The 25,195-nt window shown below is 38.8% G+C and overlaps 1 protein-coding gene across 2 annotated transcripts; it reads right to left on the bottom strand.

Annotated features, from left to right (window-relative positions):
- Positions 1 to 25,185, bottom strand: DNAJB4 (DnaJ heat shock protein family (Hsp40) member B4). 2 transcript variants are annotated; one of them, XM_040072715.2, is made up of 4 exons: positions 25,092 to 25,185; positions 8,636 to 8,921; positions 5,818 to 6,392; positions 1 to 4,228 (listed from the first exon to the last, which is right to left on the bottom strand). In XM_040072715.2, exons 2-4 carry the CDS (start codon positions 8,844 to 8,846, stop codon positions 3,995 to 3,997), a joined length of 1,020 nt encoding a protein of 339 aa, XP_039928649.1. In that variant the 5' UTR covers positions 8,847 to 8,921; positions 25,092 to 25,185; the 3' UTR covers positions 1 to 3,994. The 2 variants fall into 2 exon arrangements, with proteins under 2 accessions (XP_039928649.1, XP_039928650.1); XM_040072716.2 differs by lacking the exon at positions 25,092 to 25,185 and adding an exon at positions 8,999 to 9,167.
- Between the last annotated feature and the right edge of the window lie 10 nt (positions 25,186 to 25,195).

Raw genomic sequence — 25,195 nt, 5'->3', positions numbered from 1 at the left:
TACTAGAAAAGTATGGAGTGCATTTATTCAACACACCACAAACAGGCTTCAGGAAGCTTTCAGCACAACTACTACAAAAATGGCTGAGTGAAAGAATGGAATGGTAACCCCCTCGTGACAGCAGAAAACTGTGGAGCAAGCAGAGTATCACTCCATGGCAGGAAGCAGAAAGGTTGTAATGTAGCTTGACCTACACTTCCAACAGCTTGAGGTTATTCTAAAGCTTGATACTGGTGAGATTACAAAAGGATCTTTAGAAGCAGAGTTTTTCAGACTTGCTAGATGAACTCGAAAGCAACAAAATGACTTTTTACTTTCTATGGCACCTAAGCAACCTTTAAGAGATCAAAACCCATCCCAATTTCATGAATGACCATTTTATTTTCATGTATTTCAGTAGTTACAAATATAGTAGTTGACCGAGTATTTGCTGCCTTCTCCCAAGTAGCTTTATTAAATAATCAAGTGGGTTTTAAAACATAGCTTTTAAGCACATTTTTGATTAAAAAAATATTTTTTGTGAATCCTGGATTAGACAGATACTAATGCTCATATTTTGAATTCTACATGCTGGTTTCTAAAACATATACTTTGTTACCTCTCCATAAGAAAAGAAATACAAGCATTTATTTCATACCAGTCTTACAAGTTTTATATTTTGAGCTTGAAAACAGTTGGAAAAGTTTAGTTTGCTATACACATATATATATATATACACCTCTAAATACACAAGATACTGCAATTCTTCAATTTAATACTACTCCTCTTACCTGAAGATGGTTACAAAAAAATAGTCCTAGTTGCTGTAACTTTTTTTTTACAAGTTGGATATGGTTACAAGATCCTGGATTACAAAATGCTTGATTCCATTAGCTTTTAAAATGACAAATAGGTATTTTAAGTTGATATGCTTTAAAGACGTGTAGCTTGTAGCATTTGGCGTCATAACAAAATAAGATAAAGTTAAAAACCAACTTTACACTTTTTACTTAAAAACCACATAAGAAATGCAATACGGAACATACTGAAATGGAAATTTTTTCAACAAACAATATATAGTATTAACAATATGCAGAAGCACTAAGCAGCATTTTTTTTTTCTTTGTGATACTGCTCCAGCAATTGTTTACTTCCTGTCGATGTAGGTCTACAACTAACTGATGATACTGCAGCTGAAAAATTGACTTGAACAATACCCCACAGAAATTCTATCCCTTTAAGTAAAAGAAACTGGATTCTTCTTACACTCATTAAAAAATTATTGTAAATTAAATCCCAACTTCCGTACAATTTACTATCCTCCAGAGTCACATACATAACACTGCTATTTCTTAGGCTACCCAACAGAGCAGGTAACCTCTAAATTTCCACAGGCAAAAGGCTGACAGCAAATCTTGAAATATTTTCTTATGAAGAACAACAACAAAAAAAAATCCCAAACCCTTTGAAAGTGTTGTTAAAGCACTGTATTGTGGTTTTAAACTCAATAAAGTATGCCCACAAGGCATTCTTTCACCAATACCATGCTGCAACCAAGGGAACCAGCCCTGTTACTGTATTATAAAACTAGACTATTACAGAGGGCTTTCCATCTCTATGCAACTTTTAACTCTAAAGACAACTAACTCATATTTGAATTAAAAATAAAAAAAACCCTCAATTCAAGCATATGAAAGTTTCTGGGCAACCCCTATCTCACCTTGACTCTAAGCATACCTTGCTTTAGATAGGACCTAGCTCTTACTTCTTCTTCATGGGAGTCAAATTTGGCCTTTAAAAATAAGGAATACTTGAGATCAGTACGAACTTTAAATACCTGCCCTAGCCAAATGCTTTTATAGGGTTCTTTGTTCATCTTTCCAACCCAGCAAGAAATTACTCTCTCTTGGCATCGTACAGTCCAACATCCCTGCTCACATATGGTCAGCTGGAGCAGGCTGCCTTGCACAATATCCAGTCAGGCTATGAGTATCCAGGGATAGCAACTCCTCAAACTCTCTAAGAAACCTGTTCCAGTGCCTGACCATCTTCTCAGTAAAAAGGTGTTTCCTTGTGTTCAGATGGAATCCCTAACTAATCCCTAACTTGTGTCCATTTAGTCCTGTCACTGAAAGCTACTGAGAAGAGCCTGGCTCCTCCACCTTCATTCCCTTCTGCCAGGTGCCAAGACCTCCCCGAGTCTTTTCTTCCCCTTGCCAGCAAGCTCCAGCTCTCCCAGCCTCTCATACACAGCCCTGTGCTAGAGCTGCTCAACTAAGTTTATATCCTTCAAGTACCAGGCAGTCCAGCAGTCCAGATGGATCCTCACCAGTATCAAGAGTAACAAGGAGGGATCATCTCCTCTCACCTGCTAGGAAAGCTCTGGCCTCTGTTGCCATAAGGCTGCGTTGCCAGCTCACAGTCAGTTTATTGAGTTTGCTGATCAGTTACCCCCCAGTGGAAGAAAAATCTGCATTCCCCCTTACTGAACTTAGAATCTTCTGTCCAGCTCTTCAGCCTACTGAGGCCCGTTTGAAAGGCAGTACAACAGCTGGTGGCACCAGCTACCCCTCCCGGTTTATATGATTTGTAAACTCCATCCCATAATTCAAGTCACTAATGACGCTGACTAGTATTGGCCCCAGTACTGAGCCATAGGGTACACCGCTATTGACTTGCCTCCAACTGGACTTTGTGCCTTTGATTAAACCTCCTGTGCCCCCTCATTCAGCCAGCTTTTAATCCATCCCACTTGCCTCTTATCTAATCTGTACTTCAGTCTGTCTACTGATGTAAAAGGGAAACAACACAGACTGTTCTCTGAGCATCCCCAAAGCTCACTGTAGATGGCAGCAAGATTTCCCTGTTGTACATCCAGACCACCTTTTAGAAATGCCTTCCAGGAGGATTCTTTTCCATCATATTACCAAGGGCTTAGGTGAAGCTGATTAGCCTGTAGATTCCCAAATCTTGGTTTTCTTGAAGAGTGGTATTTTCTCTTTTCCAGTCTACTGGAACACCTCTCAACCTCCCTGGCCATTCAAAGATAAACAAGAGTGGCCCTGCAATGGCATTAGCCAACTCCCTCAACGCTTGGGTGCAATCTGTCACGCTCACCGACTTCCAGGTAAAATGCACCCTAATCCAGTCCTCCACCACCACATGGTTCTGGATTTCCCCTCTAGTCTCAGGGGCCTGCAATTCCTGCATGCTTATTTTAGTGGCAGTGACGGATGCAAAGGCAGCAGAGTACCTCAGCCTTCTCCATGTTAAGGGGCACCAGCCCCACTCGATAGCAGGTTCACCCTCTGCTGTTCATGTCCTTAAAGAATCCCCTCTTGCTGTTCTGCCTGAAGGCTGAGGAACCACCCCACAGCAAATGGCCACTCTGGCTCCTCAGGCCATGTGCCCTTTGCCACACACACAGTGCAGTCCTGAAACTTCTGGGGGCAATAAAGAGAAGGCTTTCATTGCACAGGGAAAGAGTTCAAGAGTCCAAGCTGATTTTTCTGGCCTATGCTTTGTGCAGTGGAAGGCAACATACTGAAATGATCTCTCTCATGTTTTGCTCTTTAAAATATCTACACCTCTGTGTATTTTTGCTATGATCTCAAATTTATGTATAGATGTGTAATGTTATAGACACGGTGAGGATATAAGAAATAATGTACTTGGAGGCTCAAGTACTTTATCAGAACTATGCACTGACTTTGTTAAAAAATTACTGTAAATATATTAAGCAAAATAATTACTAAACTTTGCTGGTTAGGAAGATGTAAAACAAAATGAGTGGTTTTCCCTGTAATTTTTACTGCAGAATTCACCAGTATGACTTCAACTTAAACCCCTTTCTTCTCATGCAGCATTACAGTACTTTCCCCCCACCCATCCCACAAAACAAAAAAAACAAAGATTCCACTAGATGTTACAGATTGCACTTTTAAAGCACAGACTCGCCAGTCTTCTGTATTTCCAGTGTCCTATTTTAATCTGTTGACATACACAGTCTCCCGTTTTATGAAACCGGAAGATTTCGCCTAAGTACTTCTTTTGATGCTGGAGAAATGTTATCTGGGAAAATTACTTCAAACTCTATAATTAAGTCTCCACGCTGGTCAGGATTTTTGGGAAATGGCAAACCATATCCTATAATTCTTCTTCTCATCCCAGGCTTTACCACTTCATTGACTGTCATGGGTATGGTTCTTCCTTCTATCGTCGGCACATTGAAAGAGCTGCCACACAAAGCCTAAAGAAAGATTGTAATATGAAAAAAAGAAATTGGTGAGACCTTTTTGGTACCTATAAATGAATGTGGATTATTAAAAAGCGACTAGAATTCTAAATAGAATTTCTCCTGTGCACTTCTGAGATGTCAAAATTTAAATACAATGTTCCTCTCTTAAAAAGAGAAAATTTCAATTTGTCATTGATTATTACTGAATTTATTAATGTTACACAATGGCTACTGAAGGGTAATTGAGCTTGTATGGCCTTCAAGGACTTTATTAAACAATAACAGAGCTAAGCAGAGTGAACTCCTCATTCATACTTCTCTACAGATGTTAATCTTCTAAATTTCCATTGGAAATTTAGAATTCCATTTCATTTTTGTTTGCTTACATTCCACAGGACCTTTTTTCTAATACGTTATCAACATCTATTATATCAAATTTCAGAACAACATTTAAGTGCCTATAAGAAGAGGCATATCAAATTTCACAGCTGTCTTATGTGAATATTTGTAGTGCCTAAAGAAATCCAAACAATAATTTTGTTGCACCAAAATCATAACTTTACAAACATTCTCATTTATCCAGCAGTTTATTTTCATTACTAGGATCTCTGAGAATAAGATTTTGATTCCTGCAACTTCACCTGATTTAGCATACTTAGCCTACATTGATAATGTCCAATTTACATAACAATGCAATGAGTCTAAATAGGCTTTTATCTGTGAAGTAACTCTATTACCCACATTAACATTAAATATTGTCTTATCTCCCTCCCTCACTACTTCAGGTACTTCACCTCACTTCACACATATTGAAGAATCCTTTAAGGTAGCTTAATTTACACAAAGTTTATAATGAAAGCAAGTTTATTTCTTCACCTTATACTAATTAAGAAGAAAAAATACATTACACACATTCAGCTACATCTTTTAAATGGTGATTATGTTGAGGCTTCAGACTCTTAAGAACTCCAAGAAGTCTTCCTGACTTTTCCTTCAGAAAGCCAATGTGTATTGACTTGAAGCTGAATTTTAAAAAGCTATACCATTTTTGTTGCTATATATAGCTCCTCCTACACCTGTTCACAATTATTCATCTTCATGAAATCAATCTCTATGTAGTTTGAAATCACACTGCAGTAACTTATGAGCTAAAAAGGGAGACTTTGTTTGTAATGAAAATACTTAAGACATTTCTAGTTTGTCCTACAGAAGTAGCAATCATATCACAGCAGCAAGGAGCATATCACATAGGAGGTATTTCTTAGCTTGCATTTGTCACTTCAGCCTAATATATCATTAGCTAAAAGAGTTATGTATCAAGATTTAAGACTTCTCAGCCTTCATTCTTACCCTTCCACCCTTATCCTCTGCTGCCTCTATAGTAAACAGCTTGAAATAATACTCCATTTCTAGCAAAACGGCTATTGTTTCCACTATAAATAAAATGACTCTGCTCTTCAGCCATTCACAAAAGTGAAACTATTTTAAAAAACCACCCAACCTCCCAATCCTCAAATTTCACAGCGACCATACAGCTTTAGCCATTATATCATACTGTAATAACATCAAACATTTAGAGACCTACCACAAGAGAAACTTACCTCCCTTAAGCTGATCTTAACAGGATAGACAATATTTGATCCGTCTCTCTTGAAATGAGAGTGAGGTTTATCTTTAATGATAAAAACAATATCAGCTGGAATCGTGTTGGGCGTTTCATCGCCTTCTTTCGGAAAAGTGATCTTGGTACCTTCTTTCCATCCTCTTTTAATCTCGATCGTAAGAATTTTGTCCTCTGTTCGGACACTTCTACCATCTGGGTTAAGCCTTTTACGTGAAATCCTCATTCTTTTTGTGCAGCCATGGTAGATCTCTTCCAGTGACACTTTCAGTTCATGGATTACAGGGGGATCTTGTTTACGACGTAACTGGCTGCCAACTGTATTCCTTTCCCTTGGAAAACCATTCATACTAAAGCTAGTGAAGGATCCAAACGGATCACCATCCACCTCCATGTCTTCAGTGTCTCTGCCACCAGGCATCCTTCTCCCAAAGAAGATCTCAAAAGGATTTGTGCCACCAAAGAAAGCTGCAAATGTAGCATGTGGGTCGCCATGGAAGGAGTACCGGAAGGTACCACCCTGGCCGTCAGATCCTCCAGCTCCTCCTTTAAGACCTAAATAGGAAAAATAAGCAAAGTTAAAAAACAAATTGGGTATATAAGCTTTCCTGCCATACAGTGTAATGATATCAGAACTGATGAATCAGAAAGATATTTGCAGTGGAGTGAAAGGTCTGTTTTTCAAGGAGGATTCCCCATGAGAATATGAGGTACTAACCAGCAATTCAATACCTTGAACAGCACCAAAGCTTCTGAAGCTCTATAAGGACTTAATTCAGAAGAACAGATATTCTGACAGCATGATTGAAACAAGTTATTTTAATGAATTGGCATCTTAAGAGCAGAAGACAGGTTTGTTTGATTTGCTCTCTTCTTCTGCAAAATGTTTTGGGAATTGCATCCTTCTACAAGGTCACTTCTGGGGAAAATAACTCATTATCATATGCAACATATTCCCTAGCCTCTATAGCTCAGCTGTAACTCAGTGTTAATTAGTTTTAGCCATTTCCATGCAATTTGTTTTGACTAAAAGGTAACATGCCCACAGTCAAGCACATATATGCTTCCTTAATATTCAATTCAGAATCCCAAAATTATCACAGCTTGTGTTCCTATGATATAAAACAGGTACAAATCCTGGGAACTCTCTTCAGTGTAGCCACAAATAAAAGCATCATGGACCTTACTAAGATCCATTTGGGTACAAAAACCTTGAATACACTATCACTGACTGTGCAAAAAATCAGAAGGTTCTCAATAACGTTGTTCTATCTTTCACATGGAGAGATATGAATCTCATTTGTTCCTGCCAAGAATTCTCACTGAAAATTCTCTTGTACTTCCTTTGCTCCCATTCCAAACCAATCTAAAATAGATTTTTTTCAATGCCTCTTTCCCAACAGGTGATCAAGTATTTCCTCTCAACAGTTCTCTTCTGCACTAACCATTTCAGGGTACTTTCTCAAAGCACTGGAAGACTGAAAGTCTTAGACCAACTCAAAACTACAGCTGCTATCATACTTTCATAACCATAGAAAAATGAAGGCTTTCATTATGAGGGAAGCATTCTGTAAATTTGAAAGAGGAGTTTGTTGTTTTTGTTGGGTTTTTTTTTAAGCTCAGTGTTCTCATGCATAGGTTTAATGTCAGGTACCAACACTAACCAACTACGACATTAGAATGCTTTCCCCATTTCAATACTTAGCAAACTATAGCACATCCTTCTGTCTCACTATTGTTAATGTCAAACATGCAGATCAAGGGATTCAGTCTGTGATAGCAGAAGGACACCTCCTGGAATAGCTAGCCAGAAGTTACTGAAGGTACACCCAGTTCCTGGCTGTAAACACAATGAAGTTTCCTCCTTCCTACAAACTCCAACCCTCTGCATTTCCCTTACAACTAATTACACTCTTAGAAGAGCTTAGAGAATAACTGAGGCATCAGGAGGTACTCCCACATTAAACATTCTAAAATATCATACTTTATATCTTTGCCCAAAATACTAAGTAGTGCATTTAAGTGCCCTCCTTTATAATTGTAAAAAACATGGCCCTGAGCAAACAGCAATGAGCAGTCCTACTTGTCACATCCGAAGTTATTTAAAATGGAATTCCTGATATCATACACATTCATGGGAAGGGATGTTAATGACTTCCTCTGTTGCTCAATCATAAGACTGAAAGTCATGTCGGTCAAAAATGAAGAAAAAAAAAAAATCACCCTCTCCAGATAACCATTTTAGGATAAATGTGATTTTTCTGAGGGCTCATTTTCTTGGCATGTTATCACTGTTTACAATTAAAGCTAAAAAATTGCTCTGGTATTTCATGACATCAGCCAAATTCTTTCCTCTCCAGGCAGGAAGCCAAGGACAACTACAGGCTGGACACCTGGGCTTCTGCTCAGAAAGACTGCTTTGCCTAGATCAGGCAGATTGCCCTTAGGCAAAAATCAAAGAAAAGAATACATGCCTTCTGAACTGCATCTCAAAAAGTGCTCTCGAAAGGGAAGGCAGCAGTAAGAGATCACAGAAAGCTATTTACGAGTGATAGAAACTTTTTATGTTCAGTAACTTTTTGTCTGTCAGGTATTTCGGTTTGTTAAAAACCCCGTTAAAATAAGAACTTAAAACTTTACCAGCATTAAAGCCTAGCAATGCATTTTATACTTAAAATCTCACGAGCCAAACAAATACACTGCCTAAAGATAAACACATACCATGTCCTCATATGTTTATTTTGCTTCATTCAACACAATGAAACCGACCAATCAAAATATAACAGAGACATACATACCTTCCTCCCCAAACTGATCATAAATGTCTCTCTTTTTGGGATCACTCAGCACTTCGTAAGCTTCCGCAACCTCTTTGAATTTTTCTTCTGCATGGGGAGATTTGTTCTTATCTGGATGCCATTTCAGTGCTTGTTTTCTGTAAGCCTTTTTGATATCCTCATCAGAAGCCCCTTTTTCAATTCCCAGGATAGAATAGTAATCTTTCCCCATTCCGAGCGTTGGAGAAATTCAGATTTTCCTTGCTGTAAAGAAAGCAGCGTCCAGCGTCTTAGCAAGGTGGAGACGCTAGAGAAGGAAAAATAAAAATCAAACTTCGAATCGAAACAAACAGAGCTGCTCCAAGACAACAAACTCTACGATACATTAAAGAAAGACCAGACGGCTGCTCCGTATTCCATCCCTTCCCCGTGGCTGATTTATAACCGATGACACGCCGGGCCCGGCGCAGCCCCGGGAGAGCCCTCCCCCGAAGGACGTGTCTGCGCTCTTTCTAGAACGCCGAGCAGCGGGCACGTCACTTCCCCGCCGCCCGGCCGCGGCGCTGCGCTCCGGCGCGGCTGCGCGCTCAGCCCCAGCTGCCCGAGTTTAAAGGTTAAAGCGGAGCCACACCAGCGCCTTCCGCCAACGGCAGAATCCAGTCCGCTCCGAAGGCTTATCCGCCCCAAGAGACACGCTGAAGCCCGTCTAGAGTAATTATAGCATTTTACTTCACTGTTTCTATAGAGACAACTGTAAACAACTCTTTTCCAAATATATCAACACGGAGCTGTACAGTTTCCAGTAAAGGCTACGAAGAATTTTACACCCAAATCAACAACAAAGCTTCAGAACGCAACAAGATTTTGTTTCTTTAAAAATAAAATTAAGCTAACCTCAGCCACAGCTGACCACCGCTATGTACTATTAAGCAGTAAGAATAAATCTGAGAAAAAAAAATACCACTTTGTTTATCATAACCCAAGCCACTAAATTAAAGCAGATCAAAACATAAATCCTGTCTCAGCCTTCTTCTATGGGATAGGAAATCTCAAGATTATTATACAAGTATGGCAATATACCGAACAAATACCTTTCATCTTATGAGATGAAATAACAGAAAAACACTTGGTTCTTACACATTTATTTTAAAATATTTAAAATAAATTCTACTACTGAAGTATTTTTCATGCTCCATAGAGAAAATGCTACGAAGTTTCAGCCTGCAAGATTTCTTTCGTACCTCTGTTAAGAGCTATAGGTAAAGAAATTAGCTACATTTATCAGTAGGGCAATGAACTACAGGACAGATTAACACAACTGAAAAATTACTCCTCCCTGGAACAAAGTGTTAAAATACAACACTTTTGGTCATATCTAGACATTGTCAGTACGAAGGCATTTCTAGGGTGAATTATGAAGTTACTATTATGGAGGTAATTAAACTCAGCTGCCTTTCTTCTAACAATAAAGCCCACTAATCCTCTGACTCAGCGAGCATTATATTTGAAGCTGTTTTCTAGAACCTGCTCAAACTTACAAGACTGATTAGAAGAGACAGAAAATGCTTTCTTAACCAGAAAGTACTAGAAAACGATTTGGGACTCCACTTTCACTTTCTCAACTTGCGTCATCCTCCTAATCTTCACACCTTTATCTTTTCCAATGTCTGCAATAGAATTTACTAGATTCCGTCCAGTGTACACAGGATTTGACTAATTATTTATCTGGGTTTTTTTACATTCTCCTTAGAATATGCATGAAAAGGTAAAGACAGAATAAAGTCAAAATTTCACCAGAGCATTTTAGAAAGCAAGAACTTTTAGCATATATGTAGTTATGATTTCAAATGTAAAAGAGGCCAAAGGGTATCGAAAGAAGGAACTGGCTCCCCTTGCCACCAAATCTCTCAGGACTCGCTTGCATTTTTGGCAGAGTGGGAGTCACAGGGTTATAAAATCAATTACCTTTGCAGCTGAAGGAAGAAGTTGTTGCTGAGCTCCACCAGAATAAAGCTAATCTTTTACTAAATCACCCTTTTCTTTTTACCTTTTTTTTTTTAAAGTGTACTTTCAGTTAATTTAAAATTAATATTTCAGATAAATTCTTTGAAATCCACTTCCTAAATTCAACATTTTCCCCACTATGAATATTGTATTAAGCACTATGTCTCCTTTTAAGTATCGCAGAAATACTCACGCAGTGCAATTAAGGTTTATTGAGAGATTTTGTGCACAAACATCCCTCCCATTTTGTAACAACACAGTGATTAATTTCAAGGGTTTCATTAACAGCCACAATAATCAGGATTTCGCCCGAAATAAAAGGTTTCACAGAATCACAGAATCACAGAATAATGAGGTTGGAAGAGACCTCTAAGATCATCAAGTCCAACCTATGCCTTAACACCTCAACTAGACTATAGCACTAAGTGCCATGTCCAGTCTTTTTTTAAACACATCCAGAGATGGTGACTCCACCACCTCCCTGGGAAGACAATTCCAGCGCTTTATTATTCTTTCAGTGAAAATTTTTTTCCTAATATCTAACCTGTACCTTCCCTGACGTAGCTTGAGACTGTGTCCCCTTGTTCTGTCAGTTGCTGCCCGGTGGAAGAGACCAACCCCCACCTGTCTACAACCTCCCTTCACCTCAATTCTTAAAACTTACAGAACAAATTCTGGTAACAAAGTTACACTGGGACTTTTTGCCCAGTATCACAGTGACTAAGTGCTCAGGCATCCTTTCTCTCCCTACAGAGGCGGACATGTATTCTGGCCTGAGTGCCAAGTTATACCATAATGATGTAAGCTATTCCCTAAAAATTCAACTACTTAAGATTCTGAGTGGGATGTACAGCAATGACTGTATTACTTCTACTTCTTGCCCTATATGAGATCTTCATGTCAGAATGAATTTCTACTCCAGAATCCTGTATTTCTTAAGAGACAATTCCAGGAAGCATGTCCCTTCTTCTCCATGTTGAGACCTTCCTTTCATCATACAATCAGAGATCTTTTGAAAATACACATAGGCCACAGTTCCTCTCATATGCATATTGAGCTCTTTAAACAGTGTTTAATAGACAGAGATACTCTCTTAAAAGCAGTATAATTTCAATAAAAATTATAATTTCAATAAAATTATTAAGACTGGTGTGCATAAGATGGACATCTAATAATTATGCTAAAAATAATCTGGGTACATCCAATCATACCAGCACCTCTTCAGACACTGAAATCCATCTGATAAGTGTGGTCAGCTTTTACATCTTCCAATTTTGTCGTATTAGTGCAGCTAGATTTTTAGAACTCCAAATATCCAATATTTGCAGTTCTTTGCTGCTCTTTTTGTAATTTTATCCCATATTCACCTCCAGAACTACTACCTAAAGAAAAGGGAAATCCTTCATGTACTCTCTTCAAGGACTTTTGCCCCGCAGTCCCTACAAATAAGCATAAACAGAAAACAAAACAGCCTTAAAAAAACACAAGTAAACATTTAGTTATACTGCTATAGTCTTATCTTCCCTGTTACCATATATATCTAGAAAAACACTCTTCTAGACTATGAAAAGATTTTGCTTCCCATATGCTTGACTATCTTTTGCTTAAATGCCTGAGTAATTGTCTCCTAAAAAAACTGATAAGGTCATTACCTACACTGTGTGACATATGACTTCATTTATGGAATTATTTTGTTCTTCCGTGAACACTCTGCTTGTTAAATAAACCATTTTGTTTTTTCACTTTCTCCAAGGAAAATCCTTTCAAACCTGTGAAGGCCTGTGGGGGATGGGCTGCTGAAACTCTTCATAAGAGATACCTTTTCGACATGTTTCCTCCTAAATTTGTCTCAAACCAAGACAAGTTTCTGCATTTCCACCTTGATGTCTTCCCCTTTTGTAGTAGAACCTGGAAACATGACAGGGGCTTCTTTCTGTCAGTATGCCCATTTCCCAGAATCCTCGCATTTCAGTCACCTCCTGTTTCAGAGACTGACACTCTGTGTCCAAGTCCCACAGGTACCTGCAGTGTTTGCACACCTGCTCACACCCACTTGTAACTGTGGCACACTGGCACGTGAGTGTGAGCTCACCTTCCACGTGGACTTTCACCCTCAGCATGAAGGAAGGGTGGTTTTGGGATTTGATCAGGTTTGCTCAGGCAGCATTAAGAGCACATAGCCCCAGAGACCCTGCATAGCCACGGCTGCCCTCAGCTGTGACAAGCCAGCAGCAGTGAGTCCTGCAACTCACTCAAGCCTCCCAGAAACAAGTCACCAAACTGCATAGCTATAAAATTGCTAAGGCCATAATCCAAGACTTGATTAAGCAGGCTCCTGAAAGAAACCTAAGGAAATTCTCAGACTTATAAATCCAGTAACATACTTGGCCGGGAAGCCACCTCAAAAACACAACAGATAAAACCCCTTCAACATTAACTTTCTTCCTCACTCTATCATATTAATTCTCCAACTGTTACATCACATTATGACTCAATTAACCCTCTATATCATCAGTTCTTTATTTATACAGTCTTCAAATACAACAGCTACATTCCATTTCAGGCGTACACAGAATAAAGTTATCATCATTTCCGTATCTAAATGATATCTATCTATGAGGCTCTTCGTTATAGTCAACCCTGTAAAACAACTTTCCACCTAACTAGGCAGTCTCAGACCTGCCTCTCTGTTCTTATAAGCTACTTCAGGGTAATGTCACGGTACTCCTATTCTGCACTGAGAAAGTTTACAGCCTGTATTTGTCCAGTGCTCCTTTACATCACTGGTCTTTGTTACAGTATAAACAAACAAATAAATAAAAACAGTTCAAGCTTTTTAATGTTGACTGGGGGGAAAAAATCATACATCTTCAAGTGTAAAAATTACTAAAATGTTAAATAGACTATTAAAAATTTTATTGCTAGGAAAACTGAATGAAATTTTGAAAACATACAAAACTTGCCTAATATAAGCAATCTCTTACCTAGAGGATTTTCTATGTTCTTTGATCAAAACCTGACACTCACTTTTAATATGACACTTCCTTTTTTCATCTAAAAATGTGTATGAAATACATACTAGGAAGCTGAAAATTGTTCCTTCAACAGCTCCACTTCAGAGATAGAGTCTGACTACTGCATTCCACCCGAGTTAGTATTTCAGTAAAAGAATTGTTGCTTTAAAATGTCTTTTCCATTACTCTCTCAGAACAACCATAGTTTAACTCACATACACACGACCAAGAGCTGTACATCTTGTTTGGCAGAAAGTAGGGGCAGGGTCATACCAATTCCAAGTCTTCCAACAGTTGTACTGACAACATCGGCTTTGAATCAATTGCTTTCTTTAAAGAAGCCTTCACAACAACAACAGAGATAAATTGTGGAAACATGAATAATAATAATATACTGAACTCAAATAACAGAGTAATCATAAATTAGCACCAGTATGTTACTTCAAGGAAAAGCTTCTAGGCAGAACAATAACCCTGAAGCTGAATAAAAATGCTCATTATTTCCTTTAAATTAAGCCATTTCTTCTGTACTTCTCACGTATTAAACTACAGAAACAAAACTGAGAAAGACAGGGCTAGATCACAGAACAAATTAAAGAGCAAACAAAACCACAAAGGCAAATTCCAGACAGATCACAACTATAAATACACATGTGCACATAAATGTCAAGGCAGAGGAGCCAAATCCCTCCCCAGGAAAAGCATTCACAATTAAGGATAATATTTGTAAACCCACATTAATGAATGGAATAAATTTATACTAATCTACAAAGGTTTGAAAAAAGTACACCCATATACAATTAAAAATTTTCCTGTAACATCATCCATTGTTTTCCCAGGAAAAAAAAAAAAAAAAAAAAAAACCACCAAGTTGACAACTCTTCTCCTCACCATTTTAACTGGATGCAGTTGTTGCCTGAGCTATGTTTGTACTTTATATACAGTGAATAAGACCTGGTACATGCCAGCCCCATTCATGAATTCTATTATTAAACAGAGTTTCACCACAGAACTATTCAGTAGATGGTCTCATACACAGAAATAAATTTTGGAGTTAACAACAGAAGTAACAATTAGTCGATTTAAAAAAAATTATATCTAACAGAAAATGCAAAGTGAAACCTGCAGAACATTAACAGTTCTTTCTAATTGATGGCCCTAAAAGAAAAGCTTCATTTAGTCATACACTTCATACCCCAGTAAGCACCAAATTTATCAAATTCTTACTTCAGTTCTCCGTGGAAACTGTTACTGTGACACAAGTATAAAGTTAACTGTACATAAGGATTCTGGGGCTGATTTTACATCTAAATGAATAATCATAAAAGCAAAGTGAAATGCCACATAACTTACAATTAAGTTTATTATATACAAGTTATACCAGTCGTAGCATCAACAAAAACATTTTCTATTTTTTATTGGCAATATATCTTTTAAAACAGTGTCTATAATATTACTGGAACATACATGAAATTCCACCAACAGGCCAAAGGATGTATTTTCTAAGGTCTTTTGTGGAAAAGCTTACTTTAAATATACATTCCAGAATTTACATCTCTAGTGTAAAATCTCAAACTAGAGATACACTGTTATCACTTCTGAATCTCAAAAATGAATGTTTGAGCATGCGATTCACATAGTCTTCAATTTTATTTGGAAAAGTCTACATGACAAGATGACTCTTAGCAATCTTTTAAAAATTACTCTTAAATTTTTAATTCATTTTCTTCAGGAAATTATTTCCATTACACACTGATAAGAGCATAGCAAACTTCTGTCTCATACTGATTCCTGTCTACTAAGTCACAATCTCAACTATATATGATAAGCAAAAACACTCTTGGAATAATCCTCCACGTTTTTACTGTTCACCACTCAGGAAGAATGAACAACTATTTGACAGTAAGCAGAGTCCTTGGGACTCAGCAATGATGTACTGACTGAGGAAAACACAACTAACTCCCTCTTGGGAGTTAGTTACACATTCCACAGGTGTTTTTCAATTCCTTACTTAGATTCTTCATCCATTTCAATTCCCACCTATGTATTTTTGTAAAGGGATTCTTACTCAATTTGAGAGGTCAGAAAAATGCCAATCATGCAAAACATTTAACAGGTTCTCTCATAATTACTGGCTATGCCTGCTAATACGAACTTCATGTGGTTAAGAATGTTGTCACACATATTTCTGTAAATATCTGTATGGAAGAGTGCAGTGTCTATGTAAGGAAAGATATCCCCTGTTATTACCAAAAAACGCCCCCACATTCCCAGCAAAGCTGAAGTTGTTTCCTCTCAGAAAATGTTTGATTTTAACAAGTTCTGCGCAATTCACTACTTAAGTTATCAGTCTGGGGCAAAGAAAGCAGAGAAGTGCCACCAAACTTCTTTCTTTCAGTTTTACGTATAAAAAGCCCGGATTTTTGTCCTAATTACTTGCTACTCTGATAGTTATTACTCAGGAATTTAGCCAAGCCTCAAGGAATTCTGCCGTATTTTATTGTCTTTTTGCCAGGGTTGTGATTAAATGCAGGAGATGGTATTTCTTGTTCGGACTCAGATGTTTATTAATTCTTATCTATATTACCATCTCACAAACCATAGTTCTACAGCATTTCTAGCTAACAAACTAAAAATGGTCCCTACCTCTCTCTTCAACAAGACCTTTTAACGATAAACTGTCGAATTAAGAAATTATACCTAAATTTTTACTTTTAACTCAATAACCAACCAGCCCTGGCCCACAATGTGGACTTTTCTATCCAATTAGAAAATACCACCTAGACCATGAAGAAGGTGGTGAAAAAGGACTAGCCTCCACCCTAAAACTTGCTTTATATATACTACTATATTCTAAAACTTTCAACTCTAAAATTTTCCACCAGGTGATATTACAGACTTGTATTCAAACTACACACCCATAATCCCAGTTCTATCATTCAATTTTGGAAGCCTTCTCCACGGCCTCAGGTCAAATGCAGTGTTTTCTTGGGGGTCAGTGCCTGTCAGCACAGAAAGTCTAAAATTTTCAGTGACCAAGGTTCCAACAGAATTCTGTCCTGAAACAGCCCATATGCAAATGAAGAGTTACACTTAATCACATATTTACCACATTGTACTAGTCAGGTTTCTGACTCACGTCACCAACCTTCTCTGTTGGTTATATAACAAGTAAAGATATTTATATGATGAACAGCTTAATGCTTTGTGTATGTTCTGTTTCCCTCTGAGACCAGCTGCTTTTAATTTGATTGTAAAAAGTCTTAGAGCCCTTCTGTTAACTGTTTCAGGCAAACATACTGCTACAATCCAAGTCTTTCAGATTCTCCAGTGCCAACACACTCAGACCCTGAATGTTATCAATACCTTCAAAAAGGACTAATTTACTGGATGTACATATACTTTATACATAGCCACAGGCTTCCAATGTTACACTGTTTTCTCAGCACGAAGACTACACCACTAAATAAAATATATGTTTATAAAAGGTTAAAAAAGTACTGATTAAATCTGATCAGTGTCAAAAAGAACGCAAGATTGCTTGGCAGCCAGAGGAAAAAAAAAAAAAAAAGAGGCAAATTAGGTATTAGGAGATACTAGGACACAAAAACCCCAGAAAACATGACTCTAGTACCATGTGAACACTACAGTAGGAGTAGAACATCTACACCTTAACACTCAGCTATTCTGCCTGCTTCAGCTCCCCAAAACCATGCATATTATTTAAAATAAAAAATGTTCAGAGAACCATAACAGATAATAATAAAAAATGCAAGTATTTCCACATGAGAAACAACTGAGGAGGATTGAATTCTTCAGTCTCCAAAGAACACTGAAGTCAGGTCTGCGAGGACAACAAATGATGGAGAAAGGAAGGAATGAATCGTGTATGGTCTATGCCCATTGCCAGAGCCACAGCGTAATCAGAAGAAGCCAGTTTAAATAATAAAATGAAGAAGTTCTACAAGTGATAGAATTACCTGCCAAAGGACACTGGAGACTCAATAATGGTGTCAGTGGGACACTGAAAAAATACTATGTAAGAGATGCACTGCAAGTTTCTTAACAAAGAAACCAGAGCAGGAATGTCAAACAATTAAAAAAACACTGAAAAAATGAGTAGATCTCTACTTGTTTGTCCTGCAGATGGATTTATTATACAGATCTTGGAAAATAAACTGTGAATTTTAAGTATATCTGTATTGTTTTCCATCTAAGTGAAGTAGAGAGGTGGTGTTTACAATAAATACACTTTTTTAAAACAGGCATTTAGTTACACTTGTGAAGATGCTTCAAGTATTCCTGTCTTCAGTAAAAGAGAGGCTTTGACATTCACAGCCAATGGATTCAGCCCCACTCCTGAAGCACAAAAGGGGCAGAAATACATCTAAAAATATAAGGACAGAATGGACAGCTCATTCTGCAGTCCAGCATTCCCCCCCCACAGCCCAGAGCCAGCTGGCACAAACCAAAGTAACATTTGCTCTGGGCTGGCTGAGACTGGACACAAGGCCAGGCTGCTCAGACCCCGAGAGCTGTGACTGGCTCCCTGCCAGATCTTCCACCAATGAATCCTGGTGTAGGAGAACTTCTGTGATCTAATACTAGTGCTATGTACTGATTAACAGGGAAAGGACAATGGAAAACTCCATACAAGTTTCCACAATAAGCCTTGCTGACTTTCCTTCAAGAAGCTGGAATTGAAGAAGGTGTTCCAAAGGCTACATAACGTCAGTTACCACGATTCTGACCCCCGCCCCAGGAAATATTAGGATAAGCAGTATGTTTTATTTAATATCTACTTCAATGGCTGTAGTATAGTACAGCTCCTCTTCTAGCCTTGCATCTGTAGAAAAAGGAGAGTATCTACCACCTGTAACAATTTATTGCTGTTTACCTTAAGCACAGTAGCAATTCCATCTATAACAAACTAACCCAATGGGTTTTCTTACACTAAACAACAGAATTAATAACCTGCTGTCTTAGCAAAGATACAGCAATACACAATCAGGGCACCTGTCGAATAAAGATATTCCTCAAAGACTGGCTCTTGCAAAAAAGTCTCTTCGATGCTGGCACAGACACAACTCAGACGCAACCTGATCTGAACCAGAAGTCTGCCTTTCCAATGGTTATCAGCCTACCATTAGGATTTGTTCTGTTAAAAAAAAAAAAAACAACCAAAACCCATTACTACCTCAACACACTGCCAGTTTGGAACATTCATTAGTGGAACATAACACATTATAGAAATATTTTCCTAACGATGAATATACTCTACAGGTTTATACAGAAGGCTGACAGACTCATCTAGAATTTTATCACTACTTCAGTCATGTTTCATAAGTAAGGGACAGAAGTCATATCTGCAAGACATTTTTTCTTCTTGCAAAAGCATTAGATTTTTTTCTAACATAATTAAAAAGCTATCTATGAGAAATAACTGAATAAACGTGACAGCAATCACCAGTACAGGTCACGCACAAGAGGAAGAGGGTGAAGGATAGCTGGAAGATGCTCACACAATCCCTATGCAAACTCTACTTGTGTTTTCCTGGGTTTTTTTCCCCTTTAATAATGACGAAGTCACCAGTTTCCAGTAGAAAACAAACTATTTTTTCAGCCTTGATGAAGAGATGAACTGCAAACACAATAAATCCAGTTGAAAAGCGACTCAGCTACACTGTATTGTTTTAATTGCTGTTACACTCATGCAAGATCAAGGTTATTAATGCACTACCAAATAAGGAACTGCCCACATTTTTGCCGTGGACATGTGATCCCACTGTTCTTACATAAGCAAAAGGAGGTGGTCACACGAGATGCTTTTTCCAGAGTGTGCTCGTCAAAATCCCACCCCGCTGCTCTGATTCATGCAGCCAGTTTTACATGCACGGCTGAAAACACACACTGAACTGTGGTACAAAAAGACAGGAATTCAAAAAGGCAGTTCAACATGAAAGGAGAACAGATGTCAGTAAGAATGTACTTCACCTATAGCAGACAGAAAGACAAGCAGTCCTAGTTACATTTACTACATTCTGCTGTAACAGAAGTCAAAATAGTTGCTCACCAGTCTTTGTAATGTTTCAACCACATCCCATAGCTAAGTTATGTTTCATAGCTGGTTTCTCCCTTCTTCATCAGCCTAGAATTTTTTTTTCAAGATAAAAAGCAGGAGTTTAATAGATCTACTTTGCAGTTGGTGTCTTCAATTACTTTACTCTTCTAGATTAAATAGCACATAGCTAGCTAAGAGGTAAAGAAAGTACAACATGGAAAGATAAACAACTCAGCAGAAAAATATCTAGGTGCTCTGGAGTGATAGCAAATTTCAGTATCTAGTCTACTAAGAAACAATCAGAATTCTACAGTTCCATGAAAATTTTCTCTCACCCATAACAGAAGTTCAAACTTTGCACGGGAGCCAGTCCTACAGAGACACATCACTGTAAAAGTGACACTTTTTCTTCTTATCTTTTCCCTGCCCCTTCTAAAAAAATTCAGTACAAAAACCAGTGATGAATCAGAGTACAGCTGCAAACAAATAGTCATGGAAATGATAAAGTTTTATGAAAATATTACCAGTTCATAAGGGCATAATCCTAACAAGACAACCAAAAAGAAGGAAGTAAATGATCTTTTTACCATGTCTGCAGAAAATATCAATCCATACTGAACACATTTACATGCATATTTCTTTTTTGTTTCTTTAAGCTAAACTTATGAAATCTCCTGTTCTTTCGCACTTTACATCAAGTCAAATGATAAAATATACGTGTTCCTTACAACAAAGTTCAAGAGGATTTTCAGGTTAGATAACCTTGTTACAATCATGGTTTTACAGACTGAAGGAATTAAACATTTAAAGCTTCTAACCCATCTCTTCCATTTTTCTTTCCTCAGACTCAGAAAAGATTTACGTTTCTATGTTTGGGGTATTTTTTCTAATTTACACTAAGATACATGCACAAATTGTTTAAAAATAAGATGCTCTGACTCACAAAGCAAGAAATTCAACTGTTAGCTTAATTAAACAGTATCAGAAAGAATACTACTAGAGATCAGACCTGGGTAATAGGGAAGTACACCAATCCCTTTAGAGCAATCAAGCTTTTAGCACTTCAAGATGAGAATTCTGAATATTAATTATGTCTTAAATGAAGCATTTACTCCCTAATTAACAGGACTTGAATGCACATTTTTCAGTGCATTGCTGGCAGAGGGCTATATTAAAACACTTCATCCCCTACAGCTACTACTGCATTAATAATTTGTTCTCCTTTCACAGTCTCCCAGTCGCCATCTCAGCCTTTCTTAATCCCCATTCATATGCAACTTCCACTCCTAGCTCCATTGCCCAACTTATTCCAAGCAGACCTTTCACTCTTCTCCCCCATCAGGGTGCAGATGCCAACAGCAAATTCTCTGTGCTCTCAAAGCTTTTCTTCCCATGACATCGCCACAAAAACACCCAACCCCCTTGAACAAGTCAGTGGCTGAGCACTGATGACACGATCATGCTGACTAATATTATCCAGTTGCCTTTTGCACCACATTCCTTCAACAGTGATCCACAGTCTCTTTGCACACTGGAGCTGTATCTAAGGAATAAGTGAGTGTTCTCTGACTTATCTTCCTATATCTGACACACCCAATGCAACGATGGCTTAATGCAACTTGATAGCCTCCTGTAAGGTAGTCAAAATTTTAAACGAGATTCACAGTGTAAAACATGCAAAGGATCTGAAGATTCTACATTTATACAGCTTCTCTATAAAGTTTTAATACACTAAAACTTATTTTAAGAAAGGCAGCATGACTAAATGTAAGCCAAAACCACCAGATATGATTTTTCTTCCAAACTCACTATGTAAAAGTTATCTAAATACTATCCAAACTGAAAACTGTAATTACTACTTCAGTACACATGTAGCAAATATGAAAACTCCTGACAGATAAAGTTATTTGGATAGAGCACATGCTCACTCTTCTCTCTGCAGCTATTTAAGGGAGTTTTCTACTGATAACGTTGCAGATCCTGGACACACTTTGCCAGGGCAGGAGTAGCAGCTGACAGGATCTGAATCAATTGATCTACATCTCCTAAAGTGATGAAATCATCAGACACCAACTGCAGATTTCAGCAGAGCAGCAATGACTTGCAGAAAGCACGGCAGGCACATGCATAGCATCCCAGTGGTTATCCTTCTCTCACACAGAACATAAGCACTTCCCCTCCCTAGGTGCTCAGTGTACTGAGGCAAAGCTAAACAGAGGGTTGCAGAGGCAACTTCGTAAGAAATGTAATTCTTTACTGATTGATCTGGTGAGAAGTCTTTTTATTTGTACCAGAGGACCACTTATTTCAGGACTGCCTTATCTTTTGGTCTGGTCACCACAGAGCAAAGTTGAAGTGAATAGTAAAAGGGAAAAAAAAAAACTACCAACCCGGCAGAACTCAATGCATGCACGCACTGAAGTGCCTTTGGTTATGCAGAGGATTTGTGTCAGTTCCACACTTTTACACTGGTGCTTTTGCAATATCTAAACTAATATAGAAAAACCCAGAGGGCCTTTTGATAAAAGTAAGGTTTCTTTCACACACAGTATTTGATTATTTCTTTCCTCAGAACCATCCATTACTTAAATCCGTGACAGCCCACACAAATAAAAGCCAAATATTTGACTTGTCAAATATTTACGCAGGCTGTTTCTCAGTAAATACATTTTGTAGAATATTTTAGTTCGATGATTACTGCAAAAAAAAAACAACCATTACAGCCTGAAAGCCATGGGAGATGTCATAATCTAGTAAATTTAGTTAAGGGAGATATCTTCCTCCAATTTCTAAATAGAACAGAGAAGAGATCTTTTAAAAACGCATATTCTTCTATTTCTTACATTGCCAACTATCTATTTATTAAGATTATGAAAGGTAAAAGGTTTATTTCCCTCCTATTCATTCTTCTTTAGTAAGACTGAGTTACTTTATGAAGTGAACCTTATTTTACACAACAAAACCAAAGTTCTCATGCTCTAGCAGCCCAGCACAAACAACTGCTTACATCAAGCACATTTAATTTTCTAAAAGGCAGACCTGATTGAGAAAACACGCAGTGCAGGTAACTTCCTGCAAGAGAGAAAGCAGAACAGCCTGGTGTATGCTGCTCTGACATGCCAGCAACAGACTTGAACTAATTCTGCAGTTAGCACTGTTAAGGAGTTAGAGCCTCACCCCACACCATTAACAGATTAAACAGAAAAAAATTAATCTCATAGGGATCATTTTCTTACCAGAAATATCACCTAATAAAGGTGTATGAAGACAGTGTATAAGAGACATGATTTTCTAGCGGATTGGTTTTCTCCTCTTCAGTTTGCTAAATCTCACGTTTTCACTGTAAAGCCTACAGTGACTTCAAGAACTACGAGGATTGAGAAATAATACATATACTAAATATCACTCTCAGCTTTCAAATAAAGCATCAGCTCAAAGAATAGTAAAAAGCTGCCAAAAAAAATCAACATTCACCTATCATCAGCTATTTATGAACTCAACTAGAACATTTAGACTGTACCAGACAAGTGTTTTTATTAGCTCAAGGCATTGTGACTGCTTAAAAATCATCAGCATTACACGGCTACCGGTTTGTCTCACAGAACTTAGCAAAGAAACACCAGCACATTTTGTAACTGTAGAAGGCAAAGCACACTCACGTTCCCCTTCATCCAGTAAGGGGAGAGTCATAAAACACGTAGCCGGTGGCCAGGAGTGGTTTCTATGTGTCACAGTCAACTACTATTGCTCAATTAAAATTATACAAGTAAGTACCTGCTATACACAGTCAAACTATTAGTAGCTAAGAGAATGAAAAAATATTGTTCAGTAATAGCGGCAAAAGTCAAGCATAAGAATTAAATTCCCACTCTCCAAGCATAATTTTATTCTTTTCCCCACCTCCTCCAGATAACAGAGCTACATTAATGGAAAGTATAAGCTAATTCTTATGTACAGGCTTCTTCAGCAAAAGTATCATAGCAGCAAATTTCATTAATTTAGCTGTAGTAATATACTGTCATCTGCCTAGAAGCACACAGGTATTTTTAACTTTGTGGAATATATATACATACGTACATACATACATATATGCACACTCTTATAACCCTTCTTAACTACACTACCTCAATAGTGTTAAGGGAGCTAAAAATCTAGCACTTTTTAGCTTCCTTTCATGAAGTTACCTGCGCTGGAGAATGCAGGATAATCTAAGCTCAGCAACACTGTGGCTTACAGTCTTATTAAAATTATCCCGATTACAATCGCCTTAAGGCAGCATGTAACTATAAGGCAGCACTGAAAGACAGGGAAGGGAAAACACTGAGAGATATTTTCTTATGCGAATCCAAGAGTCCCTGCACACAGCCCCAAACCACACCAAGTCCAAAACAAGTTTCTCAAGTAAAAGCACTGACAACAAAGAAATACACTCGCTTAAGCCTGGAAGAGACCTGCTACGCTTCAGTTTAAAAGCACACGTGTTTAAAAAAAAAACAAACATGACATTTATGTAAACCAGGAGCCCATGAAGAAAAAATAACTCCACAAATATTCTTTAAAAGTTGTAAAGCATCTCCCAGAATGGTACAGAAGGCCATCCTACAGCAATTCCCCTTCAGTATTACTCAGTCTCTACCGCTATGATTCCTAAGTAGATGTTCTACGACCTTATCCTGATGTGAAGCCTACCCCAACACCGTCATCTATAGTCAGCATGACAGTTCATCCCCACCAGGTCACAGGACCTTAACAGGACCCAGATTAAAGTATTACAGATTCCAGTTTTTCATTAAAACTTGTGCTTGAGCAGAGAAAAAACCCGCAGCCGTAAAAATCGTACGTTAGCAATGAACGCTTTCAGCTAAGCAATAAACAACCGTGGACACCGCAGGACGAAGGAAGCGAAGCTCCGTAAAAGTAGAGTGCCGGTCCCGTTTCGCGGGGTGGAACGACCCAAAAATCCGTTCGAAACGAGCGGCCGCGCCCGCAGGATCGCAGCGGGCAGAGGGCCGCGAGCAGCGGCGGGACGGGCCGCCTGCCGGCCCTGCCCCTCGGCCCAACGGCTCCGCCGCTCCGGCACCGGCCGGCGAGCCGACCCTCGCCCCTCCCGCTGCCGGCCGGGCGCCAAGGCGGATCCCCCGGAAACGGCGCTCACATTACTGTCTGTGGCAACGCCCGGCGGCCGCGCACCGCGAGAGCCTCTCCCCAGGGCACGCTCAGGAGGGAAGAAAGCTCGGCCCGCCCCAGCTTAGGGCACCATCTCTGCCGCTGCCACCGCCCGCTCCTTAGTCCGCCCGGGCACCAGCCGGGAAGGCAGAGCAATCCCAAAGCGCAGTCCGGCGCAGGCAGGCTGCGCTGCCACAGCCCCGGGCCCGTCCCGCGCACCTCCAGCACTCACCGAGCGTCGCCGCCGCTTCAGTCCCGTCCCGGCCCGACCGCGCTCCCGGCAGCCCCCGCAGCGCAGCCGCCGCTCCCAGGCGCGTACCCGCGACTCCAAACCAA

The sequence above is a fragment of the Hirundo rustica genome, chromosome 9 (genome assembly GCF_015227805.2).
Source record: "Hirundo rustica isolate bHirRus1 chromosome 9, bHirRus1.pri.v3, whole genome shotgun sequence".
In the NCBI taxonomy this organism is placed as follows: domain Eukaryota; kingdom Metazoa; phylum Chordata; class Aves; order Passeriformes; family Hirundinidae; genus Hirundo; species Hirundo rustica.
This window is presented reverse-complemented; position numbering and strand designations above follow the sequence as displayed.